The following is a 22,646-nucleotide window of genomic DNA, read 5'->3' on the forward strand; positions in this document are numbered from 1 at the left end:
ATGAAGATGCATGCCATGCAAAAGAACAAGGCAGGGAAGGAGCCAGGCATCCTGGGGTGAGACACCTTCTTCAAGGCTCAAAGAAAGTCTGATAGAGAAGGAAAATTTGACTTTGAACCAAGATCTGAAGGTGAGGGGATGAGCCATGCAAACATCTGGGGCAAGAAAGAGCAGGTGCAAAGGCCCTGGGGTGGGAGCACACCCAGGAAGCAAAGGGGAGGCCAGTGGAGCTGCAGGGGCCAGAGGGAGGAGAAGAGTAAGAGGAGGCAAGGTAAGAGAAGTGGCAGGGGGTGGAGGTGGTAGGAAGTGGGTGGGATCATGCAGGGATCTCAGAGCTCACAGGAAGGACTGTGGCTTCTCCTCTGAGTCAGGTAGGAACTAGAGTAGCATTTGAGCCGAGGAGGCTCAGGACAGGAGCTAACTTTGTTTTTAAAGTTATTTCTCTGGCCAAGTGTGGTGTTTCATGCCTATAATCCCAGCTACTCAGGAGGCTGAGGCAGGAGGATTGCTTGAGCCGAGAGTTTGAAACTAGCCTGAGCCCTAGTGAGACCACATCTCCAAAAAACATTCTCCAAAAAATTAGCTGGGTGTGGTGGTGCATGCCTGTAGTCCCAACCACTCCAGAGGCTGAGGTGGAGGATCTGTTGAGCCCAGGAGTTGGAGGCTGCAGTGAGGTATGACCATGCTACTGCACTCCACCTTGGGTGACAGAGAAAGACCTTGCCTCTTAAAACAAACACACAAAAATAATAAAGTTATTTCTCTGCTTGATAGACCAGACTCCCCAGCAGCCTTCGACAGTGTTTTGGAGAAAAGAAAATTAGAATGAATTAAATGTTCCTGCAGCTGGAACCACCACCAAGAGTAAAATAACTCACCTCTGGGAGTTGGGTGTGTGGCTGGTGGCCAAACACATCAGCCTTGGGTTCAAATCCTAGCTCCATCACTTACTATGTGACTTTAGGTCAGTAGTTCCCAGCGAGGGCCAATTCTGTACCCAAGAGATGGGGGCATTTTTGGTTATCATAGCTTGGGTGGAAGGGCAAAGTACTACTGGCGTCTATTAGTTAGAGACCAGAAATGCTGCTAAACATCCTGCAATACACAGATCAGCCCACCCCAGCAAAGAATTATCCCACCCAAATGTCATTGGTAATGAAGTTGAGAAACCCTGGTATCCCTTAATCTCTCTATACCTCAGTTCTTTAATGATAAAATGGAAGTAACCATTCTAGGATTGTCAAGAGGATTAAAGAGTTAATCTACTGCCAGGTGTGGTGACTCACGCCTGGCCTGTAATCCCAGCACTTTGGGAAGCCGAGGTGGGCAGATCACCTGAGGTTGGGAGTTTGAGACCAGCCTGACCAACATGGAGAAACCCCGTCTCCACTAAAAATACAAAATTAGCCAGGCATGGTGGCGCACGCCTGTAATCCCAGCTACTCAGGAGGCTGAGGCAGGAGAATTGCTTGAACCCGGGAGGTGGAGGTTACGGTGAGCTGAGATAGCACCATTGCACACCACTCCAGCCTGGGCAACAAGAGCAAAATTTCATCTCAAAAAAAAAAAAAAAAAAGAGTTAACTTATTAAAAGCAAGGATCAACAAACTTCTGTAAAAAGCCGGATAGTAAACATTTTAGGTTTTGGGGGGCATGAGGTCTCTGTCATAACAACATCTCTGCCATAAGAGCAGAAAATCAGCCACAGACAACATCAATGCTTGAGTGTGGCTAAACTTTTATTTGGGGGACATCAAAAACATTTTTGTTTTGAGATAGGGTCTCGTTCTGTTGCCCAGGCTGGAGGGCAGTGGCACGATCACAGCTCACAACAGCCTCAACATACCAGGCTCAAGTGATCCTCCCACCTCAGCCTCCCAAGTAGCTGGGACCACAGGCATGTGCCACCATGCCCAGCTAATTGTTGTACTTTTTTTTTTTTTTGGTAAAAAAGGAGGTCTTGCTATGTTGCCCAGGCTGGTCTCTAACTCTGGGGCTCAAGCGATCCTCTCACCTCGGCCTCCCAAAGTGCTGGGATTACAGAAGTGAACTACCACGTCTGGGCTGAAATTTGAATATCATATAATTTTTCACGTCACAAAATATTTTCCTGCTTTTGATTTATTTCAATCACTTAAAAATATGAAAACTATTCTTAGCTCCCAGGCTGTATAAAAAACAAGCAGTAAGCTGGATGTGGAGGGCCATGCTTTGTCAATCTTGATATAAAGACTTCAACAGAGCCGGGTAGTCCCAGCTCTTGAGAGGCTGAGGTGGGAGGATTGCTTGATCTAGGGAGGTCAAGGCTGCAGTGAACCGTGATCATGCCACTGCACTCCATCCTGGGTGACAGAGCAAGACGCCATCTCAAAAAAAAAAAAAAAAAAAAAGACAGAAAGAATTTAACAGGAAGCTGAGTACTAGCAAATGTTCAGTAAATATGGGTTACCGTAGAGAAAGAAGAAAACAGAGCGTAGGGAATGATTCTGACACTCAGAGCCAGGTCACTTCATTTTCCATCATCTTGTCTAAGGGCAAGGTGGCTGTGTCACCCTCAAAATCCCAACATCCCCCTCTCTTGCTAAATGAATGACTGCTCCTTCCTTACCCAGCTCAGAATTGCCTCTGGTCTCTCTCAGTGCCCAACCTCCAGTCCAGATCCTGTCCTGGGTTCCTTTTAACACCCCCGTCCTGAAATAATCAGGGTAGCTCATGGCGTGTGTGCCCCGCCCCCTCACTGCTGTAGTAAATGATAACTCAGCTTGTTTCATTACTAGTGTATTCCTGGGGTCTTTGGTGAAGGCCATTGACACTCTTCAAGGAACCCAAGCAAGACACAAAAAAAGTTTGATTTTTTTTCTTTTTTACATGGGATTTTCCTTCACATGGAAGTCAGGCCACACACACAGCCATGTGGACATTCCTTGTCTCGCCCCGTGGTTTGGGGAAGTCCCTTCCACACCACGGGCTGCTCTCTGTGGTACACCGTTGGTACCATGAGGGAACAGGATTCCATGGTGGCTGGCTGTGTCATTTTTCCTGTGCCTGGAGCTGGCCCTGTTGACCCCCTGCAGGGGCCTGAAGATGAAAGTTGAATCAGCTGCCCTGGGCCATAGGGATGAGGGCCCCTGAGCACGAGTGCTGGGAACAGGTCCACAAGCCATGCACGAGGCCAGGGTCCAGGGCACTGAAGTAGGAAGCGAGGGACTATTAATAGCACACTAAGGTTGGGGGCAAAGTTGCTCCCCAGGGGATGGCCAGACAGTAAGAACTCTAACTTGGTGACCCCCAGTCCCCACCATCGCTAGCTCGCTCTACCCTCTTCCCACCTGGGTGCTGTGCAGGTGATTCCTTTATGCAGCCAGGGTAGACAGCAACTTGTCTGAGGTTACAGATAGGGAAACTGAGCTCACCAGTTTGCCACAGCCCTCGCCTGGCCCCGTTTGCTCTGCATCTGAGTTGAAGAGCCCTGATAAGAGATTCTATGTGCTATAAATAAGGCAGTGAAGGGTATTCGTACACATAGAACTCTAAACAGTAATTAGCTTTATCATATAAGATCAGGAAGGAGGGAGTTTTGCTTTTTTCTTATGGAGATTCGTAATGTAAGAAAAGTTAATATCAGGCATTATTTTCTGATGATGATGATGATGATGATAAAGTCATGAAGATGAAACTGGAAAATCTGGTGCTGAGCAGAGCTCTTAGGCATTTACACAGGATCCACCCCTGTGCTTCCTGTGACCTCAGTGGCCCAAGAGACCACATGGAAACAGGCCAGTGGAGCAAAGTCCCCAGAGAGACTTCTCTGGGTCCAGAAATTGCCAGTTGATTAGAAGCTTGATGCTTCTGCAGGGTCTTATTCACATCATACAAATCCTTGAGTTTGTGTCAGGCCAGGGGATGGAGAACTTTCACATTTATAATCTTACAGCTGTCTCCAAGCAGCCTTAGAGAGCTATGCAAAGTTTATTACCTTCCTCTTCACAACTGGGGAAACTGAGGCCTAGAGAGGTGGGCTAAAGTTGGGATCAAGAGGACCCAATGGGTCAGTGGCAGAGTCAGGATTATACCCAGAACTTTGGATCTCCCATCCCCTGAACCTCGGTCCATCTCCAAGGCACCCACCTGTCACTTTAGCAGGTCTGACGTGAAACTGATAACTCTAGTCTAGCCTCCCTGGTATGACTAAGATGTTCTTAAAATTTGACAAGAAGAGGGCCCTCAGGGAAGAGTTCTTGTGTCAAATTAGGTAAATGGCAACCCAGGGAAGGTCAAAAGCCCCCAAGTTAAGCAGGTTTATGTCCATTTACTCACTTAGCACTCATGTCAGCCTAGGTAGTAAGGATTATTATCCCTGTTTTAGGTTTGAGGAAACTGAGGCATAGAACAGTTAGTTCAATGGTCTATTTGTGTATTCATTAATTCCACACATTTATTGAACATCTACTATGTACCAACAGTGTCTTAGGTACACAAGACTGCACCAGTGAAGATTCACAACAATCAGAAAGACTGATAGGCCCTTCACGGAGCTTGGAGCCTGTGGAGGAGACAGATTACAAACCAGGAAGCAAATCAATCCCGCTCAAGTAGGAGGGGAAACACCAAGGTGGATCGAGGTAGGAGGTCTTATTACCTGTGCCTCCAATGCCTGGAAGTCTCATAGGTAGTTTTTAATACAACTGCCATATATTAACCACTTCCTATGTACCTGGCTCTCGTTTCTCACGTAAGAGGCAGTGTCCTTGTTTTACAGATGAGGAAAGTTGCAGAAGGTTGGTTAGCATATGGATGAGCACCACGCTTCACTCAACATTAAAGACCCTTGTGCTGTGAAGGGTGGCATCCTGGGCCTTCCTATAAAATAAAGATGTAGATGGCAAGCTAGCTTTCTATGGACAGAGAAAAGGAGGGGAAAGAGTTTAGATTCAAAAGCCAGGTGGAAGGCCAGACGTGGTGGCTCACGCCTGTAAGCCCAGTGCTTTGGGAGGCCGAGGCTAGAGGATCACTTAAGCCTGGGAGTTTGAGGCTGCAGTGAGCTGAATGCACCACTGCACTCCAGCCTAGGAGACAGAGGAAGACCCTGTCTCTAAAAAACAAAAACAAAATCCAGGTGGGCCCCTTACTGGCCAAGGAACATTGGGCCTATCATGGCTGTGAGCTTCAGTTTCCTCATCTGTAAAACAGGCATGCTAATAGTGCCTCCCCACAGGGCTGTGGTGGAGGACCTAATGAGAGCGTGCATGCAGGGGGACATTGGCGAAGCCATCACTCACATGGCCCCTGGGTCCCCCAGGCAGTGCAGGGCACAGAACTGGGTAAAAGAACTGGAGAAAGGCAACAGCGCTGCCCTCCAAGTCTGAGGACCTCTGGAGTCTTATCTAGATAGCCCCACCCTGCCCTAGGTTCTGCCTCCTCTGTACCAGGCACCATGGCAAGGTGCTTATAAGCACAGATTCTGGATTCCGACAGAGCTCAGCAAATCACCGTGTTACTTTGGGCAAATCATTTTGCTTCTCTGAGCCTCAGTTTCCTCATCTATAAAATGGGCATCATTACCTCCTAGTACAATTATGAAGATCAGATGAGCTAATGAGTATAAAAAAATTAGCATGGTATCTGCATGTGGTGGTTACTCAGAAAATGGGAGCTCAGCTCACATGATGATTATTGTTGCTGCTGGTGCTACAGATGTCCTTCATGAACCTATAGCTCCTAGGAACTTCCTTGTGCCTCTCCTAGCCCACTGGCAGAATCTCTACTCCCTCCACCCCGTCCTCGCCTCCTGCCACCTGGTCAAAGCTCAGAACTGGATGAAAGGAAATAGCTCTCTTTGTACTGGAATTAGCCTTGTTTTAGGTCTTAGAAGCTGATCATTAACCAATTCCTGCTCCTCCCTGATCCCATGGCCTGTAAAGGTAGGTATCTATCCCAACCCCCAGGGTCCCCTCCCTCTTGACATCCTGCAGCATAGGAAAAGACTCTGGACTTCAATGCATGGCCACCACTGTGTGTGGCCTTGGGCAAGTCCCTTCCCCTTCCTGAGTCTCAGATTTTTCATTCTCACAATGAGGGACTTGGCTTTCAATCATTTGCTTGACCACTTTGGAAAAAGCCTCATGTGGGAGGCAGAATAATGGAGCCTGAGAATGTAGGCTCTGAAGTCAGCCAGCCCGGATTCAAAATACCAGAGCCACAGTTTGGAAACTGCGTAACGGGGAATGGGAGGACTCTTTTTAATTCCTTCCTCAATTTCCATTTCTGTAAATGAGGTCGATGCTTCCTCCGTCTCATTCAGATATGAGGTCCACCTAAGAGTCTGCGCATAAACTAAGTGCACAGTAAACATTGGTTATTATTGCTTAGAAGCCCAGTGTACAAAATGAATAAAGTGAGTCTAACTAGGGTTGAAATGGGGAAAAGGGCAGAGTCCCAGGTGCTTGCTGCCACCCCAGGGTGACCATCAGGCAGTTCTCTTAAGGGAAACAGTTTGAAAATCAAGAAAGCCAATATTGTACAGCAGGGGTCAGTGACCTACAATATGCAGCCCCAATCCAGCCCACCGCCTGTTTTTGTGTGGCCTGCCAACTAGGAATGCCTTTTACATTTTCAAATGGTTGAAAAACATCTATGGAAGAATATTTCCTGATACAAAAATTATATGAAATTTTAATTTCAGCACCCATAAATACAATTTTTTTGTCACATTGCCACGCCTGCTTGTTTATCTGTGGCTGCTTTCTCACTGCAAGGGCAGCGTTGAGTAGTTGCAACAGAGTGGCCCACAAAGCCTGCAGTATTTACTATTTGGTCATTTATAGACAAAGTTTGTTAATCCATGCTATAAAGCTTCTCTTCCCTTCCTCGTGGAAGACTCTGCCCTTGCGTAGAGCTGACTCTGCCACTTTGCCAATGCTATGATCCTCAACACATCATTTCACCTCTCCAAACTTCATCTGTAAAGTACATATAATCATTTCTAGTGTTCAGGGTTGCCGTGAAAATAAAATAAGCAGGACCCCTTAGTGTATGACGGGGAAATACTCATGTGACTGTCAGTGAGATTAACTTAGATGGTACATGGATCAACATTTAAGTTTTAACAGATACATATTTAATTTAATTCACATTTTAAAAACTAGAACTAGCACAAAAAACCTATGGTTTCATGGCTAATGCTTGTTGTGTTCACTGAGGTAAATGATCCAAAGCCACAGGGGCAGATCTGCCATCTATCTCTCAAGATGTGGCTCCTGTCTTTGGGTCCCAGGTGCCATCATATTCACATTCCACCCAGCAGGAAGGACAGAACCCGGAAGTTGCACACATCATTTCCACTCATATTCCATTGACCAGACTCAGTCATCTGACCAAGTCTTATCACAAGGGGAGCTTGAAGTTTCAGCCTTTCCTCAGAGAGGAAAGTACTGGGTTCTATTCCCAAAAGAACAAAGGAAGAATCAATGCCAGGGTTAAACTAGCCATTTCTGCCCACATATGTATCAATTCAAATCTTCCTTTTAAAATACAGTTATGTAAATTAAAAGTAAGACATTTTAAAGTGACATGATGTGGCAGCCACTTTGCAATCATGAGACCAGGGGAACCAGAGTTGCCAATGAAAAGTCATGACGTCATTGTGCCTCTGAATTGATCCTGGACTTCTTTAACTTCACTATGTGATTTGGGAAAATCATTTCCCTCTTGGAGACTGCATGTAGTCACCTAAAAATACAATGGCTGTGTATGTTTTGTTTTATTAAGAACATAATTTCAGAGGACTGAGGGAATCGAATCCCTCCATTCATAATATGTTATCATTATTTACTGCACAAAGCCTCTCTTTTCTACAATTGATTGGGTCTTTTTAGTCCTTTCTCTCCCCATTTCCCACTCTCACCCTTTCCATAGCAACCATTCTGATATGTTTAATGTGTAGCTTTTCATCATACATTTCTTACAAAATGTTTTGTCGTTCATGTGTATTTTCAGCTTACATATTGAGGTTGTATTCTAGATCTCATTCTGGTTTTTACCCCCAATCATAACTGCTCTATGAGATCCATTTATAGAAGTATATGGTTCACTAATTCTTCTCTCTTTTAAAAGGAGCATTATGCTCAATGGCATGTACCCACCATATTTGCCTTTGCCTGTACTAGCGATAAAGCCCACATAGCCACCAACTTCCCACACCACAGAGAGCGCTACAGTGAATATCACTCTGTGTGTTCCCTCCTGGACCTATAGGAGAATTCCTTTGGTGTCTGGGAGCAAAACTGCTGGGTTACAGAGTATAAACACATTTAATGTGATTAAATCCTTGCACAAGATCCTTAAGAAACTCTAACCCAGTCCACACTCTTTCTAGCAGTGCACGAAAGTTCCTGTGGCCCCTATTCCTGTCAACATGGGGATTCATCAGCTTTCTTATTTCTGCCTGTCTCATTGATTAAAATGTTATTGTTTCAATTTGCATTTCTCTGAGTACTGGTGATGCTGAGCATCTCTTTGAATGCTGTAAAACAAGGTTTAATTATAGTACTTACTTCATAGAGCTGTTTTGAGAGTTAAGGAAGATAATGTATGTAAAGAGTTCAACTCACTGCTCAGTATACAGTATGTGCTTAATAAATGCAAATTTTAAACAACCAAGGTACCATGATTTCTTATCTAATTATCAGTCATTGTCATAATTAAAACACCTGACACATAGTAGGTGCTCAATAAGTGTGCATGCCCTTGGCCTTCCCTAACATCCTTTGGACATCCCATTCCCACTTCCAAATCCTGGTGGATTTGGCCCCAATCCCTTAGCACAGCCTCACCTGTGTTCTCTTCACTCTCCTGGCTGGGGTCCTTTCGAACCTCCTTCTGGCCAAAGAGACTTTTCAGGATGGCATTGGCAATGGGAAGCATCATGGCGGTGGAGGCGGTGTTGCTCAGCCACATGGACAAGAACGAGGTGGTCACCATCATCCCCAGGATGAGCCTGCAGAGCAGATGGCATTAGAGGCAAATCCAGAACCCAGGGCCCAGGAGATCCTCTGGTCCCAGTTTGCCATCCCTGAGGAATACAATCCATCCATTTTACAGATGGAAACTTGAGACTCAAAGCAGAAACCAAATCCACTCACCAGGTTTATTCTAGATCTAACAAAACTGTGGTTCAGTGTGTTTAAGTGAACTGTCCATAGGTACCCAGATTATAAAGACATCCCAAACCTGATGTTTTCTCTTTCTTGCCCCCAAATCCTCAATGATACCCATTTCAGAATAAAGTTGCCAGGGCACCAAGACACTCCACTATCTTTCCCTCATGGCCTTCTCAGCTTCCTCCCCCTTTTCCCCTCCTCTTACCAGCTACTCCCTGCTGAGACTCTGCTGAACTTCTCACCCGCACCCAACACCTTTACTCCCCTGCCTCCCTGCCTTTGCTTGGTCCATTCCCACCAACAGAATCTAAGTATCAGGATTTTTTCTCTTTATATTGAACTCTGAATCCACCTGGAATTTACTTAGATGCATAGTACAAAGTAAGATGTAAATTTTTTAATAGAAGAAACCAATTATCCCAACTCTCACCATTTATTGGATAATCCTTCCTTCGGATTTGGGTTTCCTTTAGATTTATTCTGTTTCAAAAATCTGTTTCCAGACTTGTGTCTTACTGTTTTAATTATTGTAATTTTAGAATATGTTTAAGAGCAGCCCTACTCATTATTCAAAGTCAAGCTCAAATGTGACCTCCTCCAGGAAGTTTCCCCCTATCTCCCTACCTCTCATGTGGGCTCTCACACCATGATGTGCCCCTTGGAGATCAAATTCCACTTGGCATTGGAATCAGTTCCATAGATGGAGTCTGTCCCACAGGACTGGCAGCTCCTCCAGGAGGAGGCGCAGCTACAGAGCCTAGCAGAGCGGTTGGCACAGAGATGATGCTAGAAACCTAGTAGTCATCCAGAACCTTCTTTTCCTACGCCCTCCCCTGTGTCAATTTTATCACCCAAATTACTCTCAAATCTATCCAATCTGTTCATCTCCACTGCCACCTCCTAGTCCAAGCTGCTACTGTCTCTTGTCGGGACACTCTAAATGGCCTTCTAACTGGGATGTATCAGCTTCTCATGCCCGTACCCTCCTGTCTGACCTCTACAAGGCAGCTAAGAGGAATCTTTAAAAAATGCAAATGTGAAGGAAATGAGACGTATTTGAAATAAAATGCAAATCTGGCCATGTCATTCCTCAGCTTAGAACCCTTTAAAGCACAGATTTATAAGTCTATGGATATAATTCAGAACTGGATTGGGAGAAAATGTGTATCTTCATTTTGCTAACATCTAATCAAATTAAGCATTTCCTTCAGTGATAAACAGGCAACAAAGTTCAGGTGTATGAGCAGTGCCTGAGGCTCTGTCACCCAAAAAAAAAAAATCCCTGACATTTTCTCTTTCTTTCTTTCTTTCTTTTTTCTCTTTCTGTCTTTTCTTTTCTTTTCTTCTTTCTCTCTCTCTTTGCTTTTTTTTTTTTTTGAGACAGGGTCTCACTGTTACTGAGGTTGGAGTACAGTGAGTGGCGTGATCTTGGCTCACTGCAACATCCGCCTCCTGGGGTCAAGTGATCCGCCCACCTCAGCTTTCTGAGTAGCTGGGATCACAGGCATGCGCCACCACGCCCAGTGAATTTTTTGTATTTTTGGTAGAGACAGGGGTTTTACCGTGTTAGCCAGGCTGGTCTTGAACTCCTGGCCTCAAGCGATCCACCTGCCTCAGCCTCCCAAAGTGCTGGGATTACAGGCTGGGATTACACTGCACCCGGCAAGATCCCTGATATTTTTATATGCCATTATAATCACTGCAGACATCTTGAAATATCATCGACACTCAAAACTGCTTAACATTATGGGTGTGATTAGGCCTATCACTCGGTCTTGCCATTTGCGGTGTTAATAAAACGGTACCTACCTGTACAAGGGCACAGGGGTCTGTGTTCCAAAAAAAAAAAAATTAGATAATTGCATTTTGCTGTAGTTGTTGTTTCAAACTCTGTTGTGCATTATGCATTTAACAACATTATTCTGGGAAGATCCTTAAGATTCACCAAATTGCCAAAAGCGTTTATGGAACAAAAAATAAGATGAGAATAACACCCCTATTTTAAAGGCCACCCAATCCTCTAAGAATAAAAGTCCAAATCCTAGCCAGAGTGCCCGAGGCTCTTTAGGATTGTAACGCTGCCTCCCTTTCCCTTCAAGCCCATTTTCCCACATCCTCTGCATCCCCCACCTTCAACTCCCACCTGATCTTCATCATCTAGGCAGGTAAATAGCAAACAAGAATGCTAACAGCCAGCATTGCCTGCTCAGGTCCAGGGGATTTACCTGCATTTGCTCATCTAATCCTCACTAAACTCTATGAGGTGGGTGCCACTACATCACTATTTCACAGGCAGACAGAGGTTAAGTTATTTTTCAGAGCAGGTCACCTGGGATTCAGCCCTGAGCAGTCAGGGTCAAACTGTCAGTGTGGCCCCCTCCAACACTATGGGACTGGAATCCCTGGGGGTGGGGCCTGGGGGTCAGCAGCTCATGTTCCCAGGTGATTCTTCTGCACCTTTGAGAACAGCTGCCCATGACGGGCCTAGTGCTGTGTCTAGCATGCAGCAGGTGCTTGCTAAATAGTTGAGAAATAAATAAATAAATAAATGGTGGGAACCAATGAGTTTCTTGGCCTGGACGAGTAAATCAAGAAGAGCAGGTATAGGCTTCAGAGGTGTGGTCCCTCTGCCTCTCCGCTGTAGGGCTGGAACCATTACCTGTTCTTACCTGGCCGGCTGGACTCCAACAAGCATCAGGATCTTGAGGGCGATTCGCCTGTGCAGGTTCCACTCCTCAATGGCGCTGGCCATAATCAGGCCACTGAGGAAGAGGAAGTTGGTGTCGAGGAAGTACTGGGGGCAGACCTTGTTGGAGGGCAAGATGCCCATGAAGGGGAAGAGGACGATGGGCAGCAGCGCCGTCACTGAGAGTGGCAGGGCCTCCGTGCACCAGTACACCGCCATGAGCAGGATGACAAACAAGCAGCGGCCTTCCTGCAGGAGGAGATGCATGCTCAGAGGGTCAGCGGGGCTCGGGGCAGAAGGGGAAGGAGGCCCAGGGCTCAGGGCAGAGGGGGAAGGAGGCCCGGTCTGGGGGCAGAGGGGGAAGGAGGCCTGTGGCAGGGCCTGCCCCGGCTTGTTCTCAGGGCAGCAGTGGAGCAGGTGTGTGCCTAAGGCGTTGACTTAAAGCAGGTGGCATCACCTTTCTAAGCCTCATTTTGCTCAATTATAAAATGAGGAAGCTATTTTGGTTCACCTCATAGGACTGTTTGAGAATGAAATGAAATACATTGTTGTCTTAGAGATAAAGATGAGAATGAAAATAGTTTACTTGATAGAGGATCCCACGAGGTTCTGGAAGGACAATGGGGAAATGAAACAGAAGGAAGCCAATCCAGAGAGTGTCCCATGAGAAGGTTACCACTGTGGACATCTGAAGCTCAATTCTGATGGGGAACCCTGGGGGACAGGGCAAATTATGCCTTAGGGTTGTCTCAACTGGAGGCAAGGAAGTTGGAGCATTTATCTGCCAACTCCTGGCCATCATTAGTTGAGGGCTAATACTTGGAGCCTTAACTTTCAGCACTTCCAGCATCCTTATGTGCAGACTGAGCATGCTCCTGCAGCCAGGGGACCGCAGACCATCTCAGAGGCAGTAGGAAGCTACTGGTGTGTGTGGAAATGGTGAGCACCAGTGGGGGTGTGGAGTTGGGACAGGGAGCAACTGCCACATCCTTACACGGTACTTAGTGCAATGCCCAACACATAATGCATACTCCATAAACAATAACAACAGCTGACATCTGTTGGGCTATTAAGTACCAGGTGCTATTTATTCCTAACAAAATCCTAGTGATGTAGGTATGATTATTATCCCCATTTGATGGATTAGGAAACTGAGGTGCAAGGAGGTGGTTAGAAAGGTAATGGCTGTGCAGACCAGGGCAGACCAAGGCAATCTACCTCCACAGCCAGACCTTCATACAAGTGCCCTGCTGCTGTTCTCAGCTAAATATTAGACCCAATGAAAGGCAGACAAAGTAATTTAAATCTAATCAGTGGTTGCCAAGGCTAGGGTGGAAGGTCTATGTTGTGGGGGCATAGGTAGGGGTTGCAGAGGAGCACAGAGGAAACTTTTGGGCTGATGGCAATGTTCTATACCTAGACTGGAGTGGTAGCTACATTGGTGTGCACATTTGTCAAAACCTGTCAAACTACACACCTGTTCTCATAATGAGAGTGATAATGACAATGACTTCACATCTGATGCATCCGTGTCCCACAGGATTCATAATACTTAATGTCCTATTATTTGCATGATCACTGTTGGAATGAAACTATTCCTGCCCTGCCCTTGCTTTCTTATGTCCTTTCAAGGCAACGATCTTGCATATTCTAGGAAACATGAACTTTTTCTTGGATTTGGTCCTGTCTGGAGCCATCTTATGGCTCTTACTTCCTACTTATAGTAAGTTTTGTTAACTTTATTCCATGTCCATAGGACATCAAACAGAGCACCATCCTAAGAGCCAACCCTCATAGAACATATCCTCAGCGAAACAGGACAGGTATCAGGTTACGTGGGGGATGCTATGATTAGTTAATCCATCTTACAGGGAGGCCAGGGAGGGACCACGAAGACCCATCAGACAACTGTGACAACAACCCAGGCAACAGACACCGGCCACCAGGGCCCATTGCTGGCAGTTGTAGGTAGTGAGAAGTAGTTGAATTCTCGATCAATTTCCAAGATCACATCTGACAGCTTGGCTGATAGATCTGTTGTGATATGTGAGGCAAAGAGAGAAACCAAGGGCAATTCCAAGTTGTTGGTCTCAGGGAAGGTGGGGTTGTTATTTACTGAGATGGGGGAGACACACTGTCACCAATTTCCATACCTTGAAAAACACATCCCGAGACTCTGCTTAACACACCCTACGTTGGAAAATGTCCAGATTCCCAAGTCCCTTAGCTTTTCTATCAGTGCTCACATTCATTCATGAAATTTATAGATGTGCAAAAAGTCTCCCGCTGGGAGAATTTCTGTACAGCACATCCTATTTTCCTATTGACTTAAGATACATTGTTTTAGAGAAAAAATTAAATAAGCTGCCACAGTTAATACAAAGTTATCCTTCAGGATACCTAAAATTTATTTCCTGGGGGCCAGAGAAGAACAACTGTAAAACAAATTAACTCAACTTGGAATGAATATCCCAAGAACCCAGGTTATTGGACACACACACTAAAGGTTGAAAGCAAAAAGAATAATACAGAATCAAACTCCACAACCAAAAATTCTCTAAGTTTTGATTTGTCATCATCCTTTCAGTTTCTCAAATGAGGCAGATCCTGCATCTCAGAGGTAAGATATCTTTGAGAATCACAAGACCAGAGTCCATAAATACTTATAACCCCCAGCCCTTTGTTCAAGCAAAATTGTATGTTGAATCTCAGTATATAAAACAGACAAACTTTGAATGTAAAACTCAGAAAAAAAAGGCACTCTTCTGGAGAAGTGAGAAAAAGAGCTGTCGATGGGCTTCTCTGTTCTCTCCCTCCCTTCCACCTATCCTGGCAGCCCCTAAACCTCCCCGATTTGGGGATTCAATGGCAGATCATCAGATCATCACCAAGCCCCTATCATTTCCCTGGCTCTACAGATGTGGAGACTGGGACCAGAGAGGGGAAGAGTGAGTCAGCAGGTGGATGTCAGAGCTGTTTCCAGAACCCCAAAGCTCCCCCAACAAGAAGCTGAGACGCTTTTGTTGGAAAAGCCTCAATGTGTGCTTGGAGCCAAAGGGCATCATCCCAGAATTCCACAGAGATAGAGGGCAGGCCCGTCCCAGGTATACAGCACAGCAAACAAGGATGTGGGGAAGCAGTGGCACAATAAACAGCACCCTGTTTAGAGAAGCTCCTGGAATCCCAACATTCTGCCTACAGAGCTTTAGTAACCACCTGGGGAGCCAGTGTACCAAAGACTTCAGACTTGGCCAAGGCCACCTCAGCCTTCTTAGGCTGGGAACCTGAATATCAGCTGGGAACAATCGGTTTCCACAGCTCAGAGAGCCAAAGGGGCCTTCCTGAAGACACACAACTTTGGAGAGATGGAGCCGCCTCTCCTCTTGAGTCTTGGCTCCTGGTACAAAAGCAGCATGAAACTCTGTCTCCAGCCCATTATCCTGCTTCATGTTCTTTTATGTAACCGGTTACCACCTGAAAGCAGATTTTATAGCTTTATATGTTTTCTCCTCTATTAGAATGCAAGCTCTAGGAGAGCAGGGATTGTGTTCCCAGTGCCAAGAACAGTTCCTGGCACATTGTAGGCACTCAAAATATCTGTTGAATGATGAAAACATGTTTCTACAACTTAGAGAAAAAGCTTGATCCAAGCTATCATTCGTTCATCCATCCATTTAGCAAACTTTATTCCTGACCACATTTTATGCCCTGGGCTGGAAGCTGGTACAAGGAAAATGACTAAGACATAGTCTAAATTTTTAACAAGCAAATCTGGCCACGCCAACCAATAAACAGTTCTTAGTCAGGTGCCTATAGTCCCAGGTACTTGGGAGGCTTAGGAAAGATGATTGCTTGAGGCCAGGAGTTCAAGTCCAGCCTGGGCAACACAGTGAAACCTGGTCTCTAAAAACCAAACAAAAAAAAACTGCAGTGCTTCTCAAACCCAAATCACCTTCCCAGGCTCTTTCTGCCAAATATCCCTCAAACAACAGATGTGTGTTGGTAAATGTTGAACAACTGGCTCTCTGAAAAACTTGTGTGTGTGTGTGTGTGTGTGTGTATTAAGGTCTGTATTTAATAACTGGCTATTAGAATTCCTAAAAATTTGACAATCACATTTCCCAAGCCAGCATAAGCTGGCTGCAGCACACCACTGTGGGCCTCCAGGCAGAACATCCATGTATCACCCCCCGGGCCAGGAAATCTGCATCACATTCTGCGCAAAACTGACTTTCTTCCACCCATGCTTGGTATCCTGCTCCACAATGAATTCGTGCTTTTAAAAATATACAATTACTTTCTATCAGATCTTCCTGCTGACCCAAGAAGGAATGCCTCATATATCCTGTTCTGTGTACCACTCGCCAGACCAACAGGTATCCCAATTTGTAAATATGAGTCATTGGTGGAGATTATAGTCTCAAATTCCCACAGAAGCCCAGACATACCATAAATTAACTCTTGGACCCCTTCAGACAATCCTCATCTTTGCGTTTTGAAAATGATATGACTATAAGATGTTTCACTTTCATCTTAGGTCTATTATGAGACACCTAGACCCCTAGACTGTAGTCCACACCTCTACCTGGCATTCAAGGTTTGGTGCCCAGCCCATCCCTGGTCCTAGATTCCTAGACTGTAGTCCACCCCTCTACTTGGCATTCAAGGTTTGGTGCCTAGCCCATCCTTGGTTTATCTGCTTCCACTGCTCAAGGAGACAGACATGAAGACAAATCATTCACCTCCCAGAGAGACAAGGGCTAAAACAGAGTTTAAGACAGTGAGCTATGGAGCAAAGGTGAAAGGGAGCTGTGTCAGCCAGTGGGGTCTGAGAAGGGCAGACACCTCAGCACATCCTTGCTATGGTCTCAGTGTTTCTGTCCCCCCAGATTCATACATGGAATCCTCATCCCCATTGTAGTGGTAATAAGAGGCAGGGACTTTGGGAGGTGATTAGGTCATGAGGGCTCTGCCCTCACTAACAGGATTAGTTTCCTCATAAAAGGGGCCTAAGAGCCTTCCTTCTGCCATGTGAGGACACAGCAATAAGGCACTGTCTTTGAAGCAAAGAGCAAGGCCCTACCAGGCACTGAATCTGCCAGTGCCTTGATCTTGAACTTCACAGCCCCCAGAACTGTAAGCAATATATTTCTATTGTTTAAATATCACCCAATCTAAGGTATTTTGTTATAGTAGCCCAAATGGACTAAGACAGTCCTCCATCTCTCCCTTCAGTGCCCACCATTCCTGTTCACACCAGGGACGTCTTCAGATTTCTCTGGTTTCAGAAGCACACTTGGCCAAGACTGCCAAGAAATAACACTCCAGGAGTAGCTCCTAGCCATGAACTTCAGTTGCCTTTCAGTGGGATAACTGAGGCATGTCGAATACCATTTCCCAGAAGTCCCCAGTAAGGCTGAGTCACTGCTGCTGGTAGTAACCTCTTCATTGGCACACTTGTATTTCTTCCATGCTCTTCACTGTTTCCCTTCTCCACTGCCCCCAAATTCCTTGCAGTCAAATTGTTATCTCAGGGTCCTTCTGAAGACCCAATCTAAGACAGAAGCCTTCTCAGAGAGGGTGACATCTTTCCGAGCTAGGATTTGAGAGATGTTTGGCACAGAGGAGAGGGACTGCCTTCTTGCCTATGCTGGAAGCCTCTTTTGTATTTGAGTCAAAAAAAGGTTCATGTCCTCCAGCTGGATTTGGGGTTTATCTGAGCCAAACCCAGTTGAGAGAGGTCCCAGGCATGATCTGATACAATAGAGTCCAAGCTCTGTCATTAGAGCCTGAGTGTTTAGGTCTCTCCCCTCCATCTGCACTGCCCTTGACTAAGGTCAAACTTCATCAGCTTTCACTGAGACTATTTCTCAACCTTTGCACTTGTCTTCATGAATCCTTCACATAAGCAGTCAAAGGAATACTTCTAAAATGCACTTCAGATTATGTCACTCCCCTGCTCAAACACCTCCTCTGGCTCCCCATGGCCCCCAGACTCACAGTCATGGCATTCAAAGCTTATCAGTGTGTCCCAGTACAGGCTTCCCACATTCCCCACTTTCTCTGTTATCTTGGACACAGTTCTCTCAGCAGTCTACGCTGCTTGTCATTCTCTGGGCCTTTGCACATGCTTTTCCTTTTGCCAGGAACATTCTTCTGCTTCTTCATCTAGTGAATTATGACTCATCTTGTAAAGGCCATTTTTATCCTGTGACCCCCACCCTAAAGTCCTGGTCAGTTCCAATATCTATGCTCTCACAGCACTCGGTTCACAGAAGAGCAGAACAGCACAGCGGTTAAGAACATGGGCTTGTTGCAAGACTTCCTGGATTTGAACTATAGCTTGATTACACCATGACTTTCGTGACCTTGGATAGGTGACTCAATGTCTCTGTGATTCAAGTTTCTGTCATTTGCAACTCAGACTCCTGACTATAATACTCACCTTCTCCATCCTCCTAACAATAAATAATACCTGACATTTTAATAGAACTTAATGTGTGTGCTTTCATCCTTGCTATTGCAAAATTCAGAATATCTCTGTCACACAGTGATGGAAAAAATAAGAACTAACATTTATTGAATGTTACTATGTGCCTGAGACTGTTCTAAGTATGTTATGTCTATTTGTTCATTAAACAACCTTATGAAAGGAAGGTTAGTATTATTTTCATTTACATTTAGCAAATGAGAAAATTGAGGCACAGAGAGGTTAAGACAAGGGATCTTCAAAAAGTTCGTGAAAAGTATGTATTATTTAAAAACTATGCGTGGGTTTCAAATTTTTGCACCAAAATAAACTCATACTAACTTATTATCATATGTCTGAACAGAATCTAGTTTGAGGCACTAAAAAGGATAGTTCGAAAACAGCCCCTATCAGAGCAACATGAATTCTGCTAAAACTGAAGCAAAAACAAATATCAAATTGATGATGAAGTTTGGATGGAAGAATAATGAAATAATTGACACTTTATGAACAGTTTATGGGGACAATGCTCCAAAGAAATTCTAGTTTACAAATGGATAATTTGTTTTAGAAGGGATGAGACTATGTTGAAGATGAGGCCTGCAGTGGCAGAGCATCCACATGGATCTGCAAGGAAAAAAAAATTTATCTTGTTCATGCCCTAATTGAAAAGGACCAACAATTAACAACAGAAACAATAGCCAACACCACAGACATCTCAACTGGTTCAGCATACACAATTCTGACTGGAAAATTAAAGCTGGGCAAACTTTCCACTTGATGGGTACCAAGACCACTGCACCGAGATCAGCTGTAGACAAGAGCAGAACTGTCAATGGAAATTTTAAACAAATGGGATCAAGATCCTGAAGCATTTCTTCTAAGAATTGTAACAGGAGATGAAACATGGCTTTGCCAGTACAATCCTGAAGACAAAGCACAATCAAGGCAATGGCCATCAAGAGTTGGAAGTGGTCCGGTCAAAGCAAAAGTGAACTGGTCAATAGCAAAGGTCATGGCAACATTTTTGGGGGGATGCTCAAGGCATTTTCCTAATTGACTTTCTGGAGGGCCAAAGAACAATAACATCTGCTCATTATGAGAGTTTTATGAGGGTTAGCCAAAGCTTTAGCAGAAAAATGCTAGGGAAAGCTTCCCCAGAGAGTCCTTCACCACAGCAATGCTCCTGCTCCTTCCTCTCATCAAACAAGGACAGTTTTGTGAGAGTTTTAATGGGAAATCATTAGGCATCTGTCTTATGGTCCTGATTTGGCTTCTTCTGACTTCTTTTTGTTCCTAATCTTTAAAAAAAGAGCACCCATTTTTCTTCAGTTAATAATGTAAAAAAAAGATGGCATTGACATGGTTAAATTCTGCAGATTCTTAGTTTCTTAAGGATGGATTAAATAGCTGGTATCATCATTACAAAAGTATCTATAACTTGATGGAGCTTATCTTGAGAAACAAAGTTTGTATTTTTATTTTTGTCTTTTAATTCCATTTTTTCATGAACTTTTTGAAGTCCTCTCATCTTATAGATGGTTCTGGAATAAAAAAAGTTGTGGCTCCAAATCCAGAAAAATACATTGAGTACATTCTGCACGGACAGAATAACTGGCAGCTGAGTCAGCTGCTAGGGGCAACCCAGGAGGTCTTAAGCAATCTCTGTGTGGAACTTCCCGGCACATCACATCCAAGGTCACATGATATCTTCCCAAGAAATGGTTCTAAAATCAAATAAGTTGTTCAGGAACTGTTCTCCCTACCGCTCCGCTAAAAATTCATAATTGGTACACTGAAAGCGCTGACAAATCATGTAGTACACATATTTATTTGACCTTATCTAACCCAAAGTTTCCAAAATACGTTTGATCACAGATTGAAATATTTCTTAAAATCCTCCACAACTTATGCTCCATGGAAAATAGGGTGGTAAATGGTGCCAAATTGTAACCTGCAAAGATTGATCCATTCAAAATGATTTACTGACTCTGTCTGCTCGACTACTAAGAAAGTTCCCTGAGAAGACGGACCCCATTGCTTTTATCTTGTTCACGTCTGTGTCCCCAGAACTTGGCACAGTCCCCAACACATTGATGGAGTTGGTTTCAGGGAGTGTGGAATGAGTGAAAGAATAAATAGATTGTGACCCTGACTCTTTGCTGGCCACCATGCTGGAAGTTCAGGAGGTAGAGATGAGTAAGTGAACATCTGCCCTTGAGGATCTCAGAGTCTAGGGATCAGGCAGGTGGATGCCGGCTCAAATAACTACAATGGGACCAACATGTGGTTCTCAGTAAGCTAGGGACACCTAGGGGAAAGTAATTAACTTAACTTAGAGGACAAAGAAAGATAGCAGGGAACACTTTTCTTAGGAAGAGCTATTTAAACTAAATCTCAGACAATAAAAGCTTTTGCAGATTCCTAAGGTCAGAGCCTCCCCTTTGTCCAGCAGGCACTTGAGCATTTATTTGCCTATTTTACTTTAAAATATGAGGGCAGATTTCTGGAGCAGTAGGGGATCCTTGCAAATTTGCTCCTCTAACTCAACAGGAATTGGTGTGTGGTGTGTGCGTGTGTGCGTGTGTGTGTGTGTCTGATACTCATGAATAGCACCAAAGTTACAAATTTAAGAAGGCAATATAGCTTCCCTGCTAGGGACACTCTAAGGTCAGAACTTAATAGATGACAAGAATTTTAAAAAGACATGACTCAGATCTTACAATATCAAAGGGATACAAAAGGGATAGTTTGAACAACTTTTTACCAATAACTTTGATGATTTCAAGTAACCAGAGGAACTTCCTGATAAAAATATACCTTTCTCAACTATCAGAAAAAGAAATTAAAAAGCTGAATATTTCAGTGTCTATTGAAGAAACTGAATCAATCATTAAAAACCTCCCCACGAAAAAGCTCCAAGCCCTTCTGGCTTCAATGGTAATTCTACCAAACATTGAAGGAATAAATAATACCATCTTGCACAAACTCTTTCAGAGAGCAGAGAAAAAGGGAACACTTCCCAATTCATTTTATGAGGACAGGATAACCCTGTTACCTGGGTGATCCTGACAAGTGCATTAAAAGAAAAGAAAATGGAATATAATGGTTGAGAACAGTGACATGCAGTCACCTGGAAAATTTCAATTCTGAGGAGCTCTGGTGAGAGTTTCCTTTTCTATGCAGCTTCACATCTCTATGCAGAAGAATAATTACAGTATAATGACAATGACAATCACCAACATTTTTTGAGCATTCTCTAAGTTTCAGGTGTCTTCTATGTATTAACTCATGTAATGCCCCTAACAATCTTTTCTTTTCCTTTCTTTTCTCTCTTTCTTTTTTTGAACCAAGGTCTAACTATGTTGCCCAGGCTGGTCTTGAATTCCTGGGCTCAAGTGAACCTCCCATCTCAGCCTCCCAAGTAGCTGGGATGACAGGCATACACTGACACACCTGGATTCAGGAAGGTACTATTACTTTCCCCCTCTGTTTTGGGGGAAATTATAAAAAGATGTCTATTTAGGTCATGCATACAATGCTGTGTCCCAGGTAATTCAGTCCCAGGGTAGTGTTGCAGCTTACAAACTGCGTAGTCTAAACAGGAATTCTAATTTTTAAACTCTTCTCTTTTAAACATTTAAGGGACTCAAAGTATAATGATCACTAGCAATTAATTAGCAAGCAATTAATTTCCAAGTAATTGCATTTGTGAACTCATTTTGTTTTCAAAACAATCCTTTGAGGCAGATATTATTAGCTCTGTTTTACTGATGTGACATGGAGGCAGACAGGAAAAGTCAAGTAACTTGCCCACAGCTGCTGAGGCAGTCAGGATTTGAACCCAGTTGGTCGGACCAGAGTTTTCTCTTTATCACTATGTATTTCTGCACAATCCGTGGGTGTTCTTGTCAAATGTCTACATCCTCTCTATTCTCTAGCATGCCTGAAAATCTCTCTCGTTCCTAGGCCAAGAGAACCTCTCTCAAGCTTCCTGGCTCCTTGCCATCTCTGCCCTTCCATGACTCCCCATCTCTGCCTCACTGTCTCCCACAAGGCATGCTAATAATAACCATCCTGTTCCTTGCCAATTCCTCATTCACAGGAACCCCATCCTTCTAGTTCTGGCTCCTTTCTCCAGAAAATAACCTATCTGGAGGCTCTAGTTCTTCCTCTCTTCATGCAACAGCAACAACAATCACTATCACCATAATAATACTAATAACAGTCAATACCTATTGAGAATTTGCTATGTGGCAGACACTGCCCAAACAACTGTACCTGTGTATTATCTCAGTTTAATTGTGATTGTCACAACAGCCCTATGCAGGAG

The 22,646-nt window shown here is 44.4% G+C and overlaps 1 protein-coding gene across 1 annotated transcript in view; it reads right to left on the bottom strand.

Annotated features, from left to right (window-relative positions):
• Window positions 1-22,646, bottom strand: part of SLC13A3 (solute carrier family 13 member 3) — a 93,432-nt gene that overhangs the window by 43,756 nt on the left and 27,030 nt on the right. The window contains exons 2-3 of the mRNA XM_004062304.5: window positions 11,828-12,093; window positions 8,832-8,995 (exon numbers count right to left, since the gene is read on the bottom strand). Of these exons, the coding sequence (XP_004062352.1) occupies window positions 8,832-8,995; window positions 11,828-12,093 (430 nt within the window). The remainder of the gene's footprint in view (window positions 1-8,831; window positions 8,996-11,827; window positions 12,094-22,646) is intronic.

This window comes from Gorilla gorilla, chromosome 21, assembly GCF_029281585.2.
Source record: "Gorilla gorilla gorilla isolate KB3781 chromosome 21, NHGRI_mGorGor1-v2.1_pri, whole genome shotgun sequence".
NCBI classification, from domain to species: domain Eukaryota; kingdom Metazoa; phylum Chordata; class Mammalia; order Primates; family Hominidae; genus Gorilla; species Gorilla gorilla.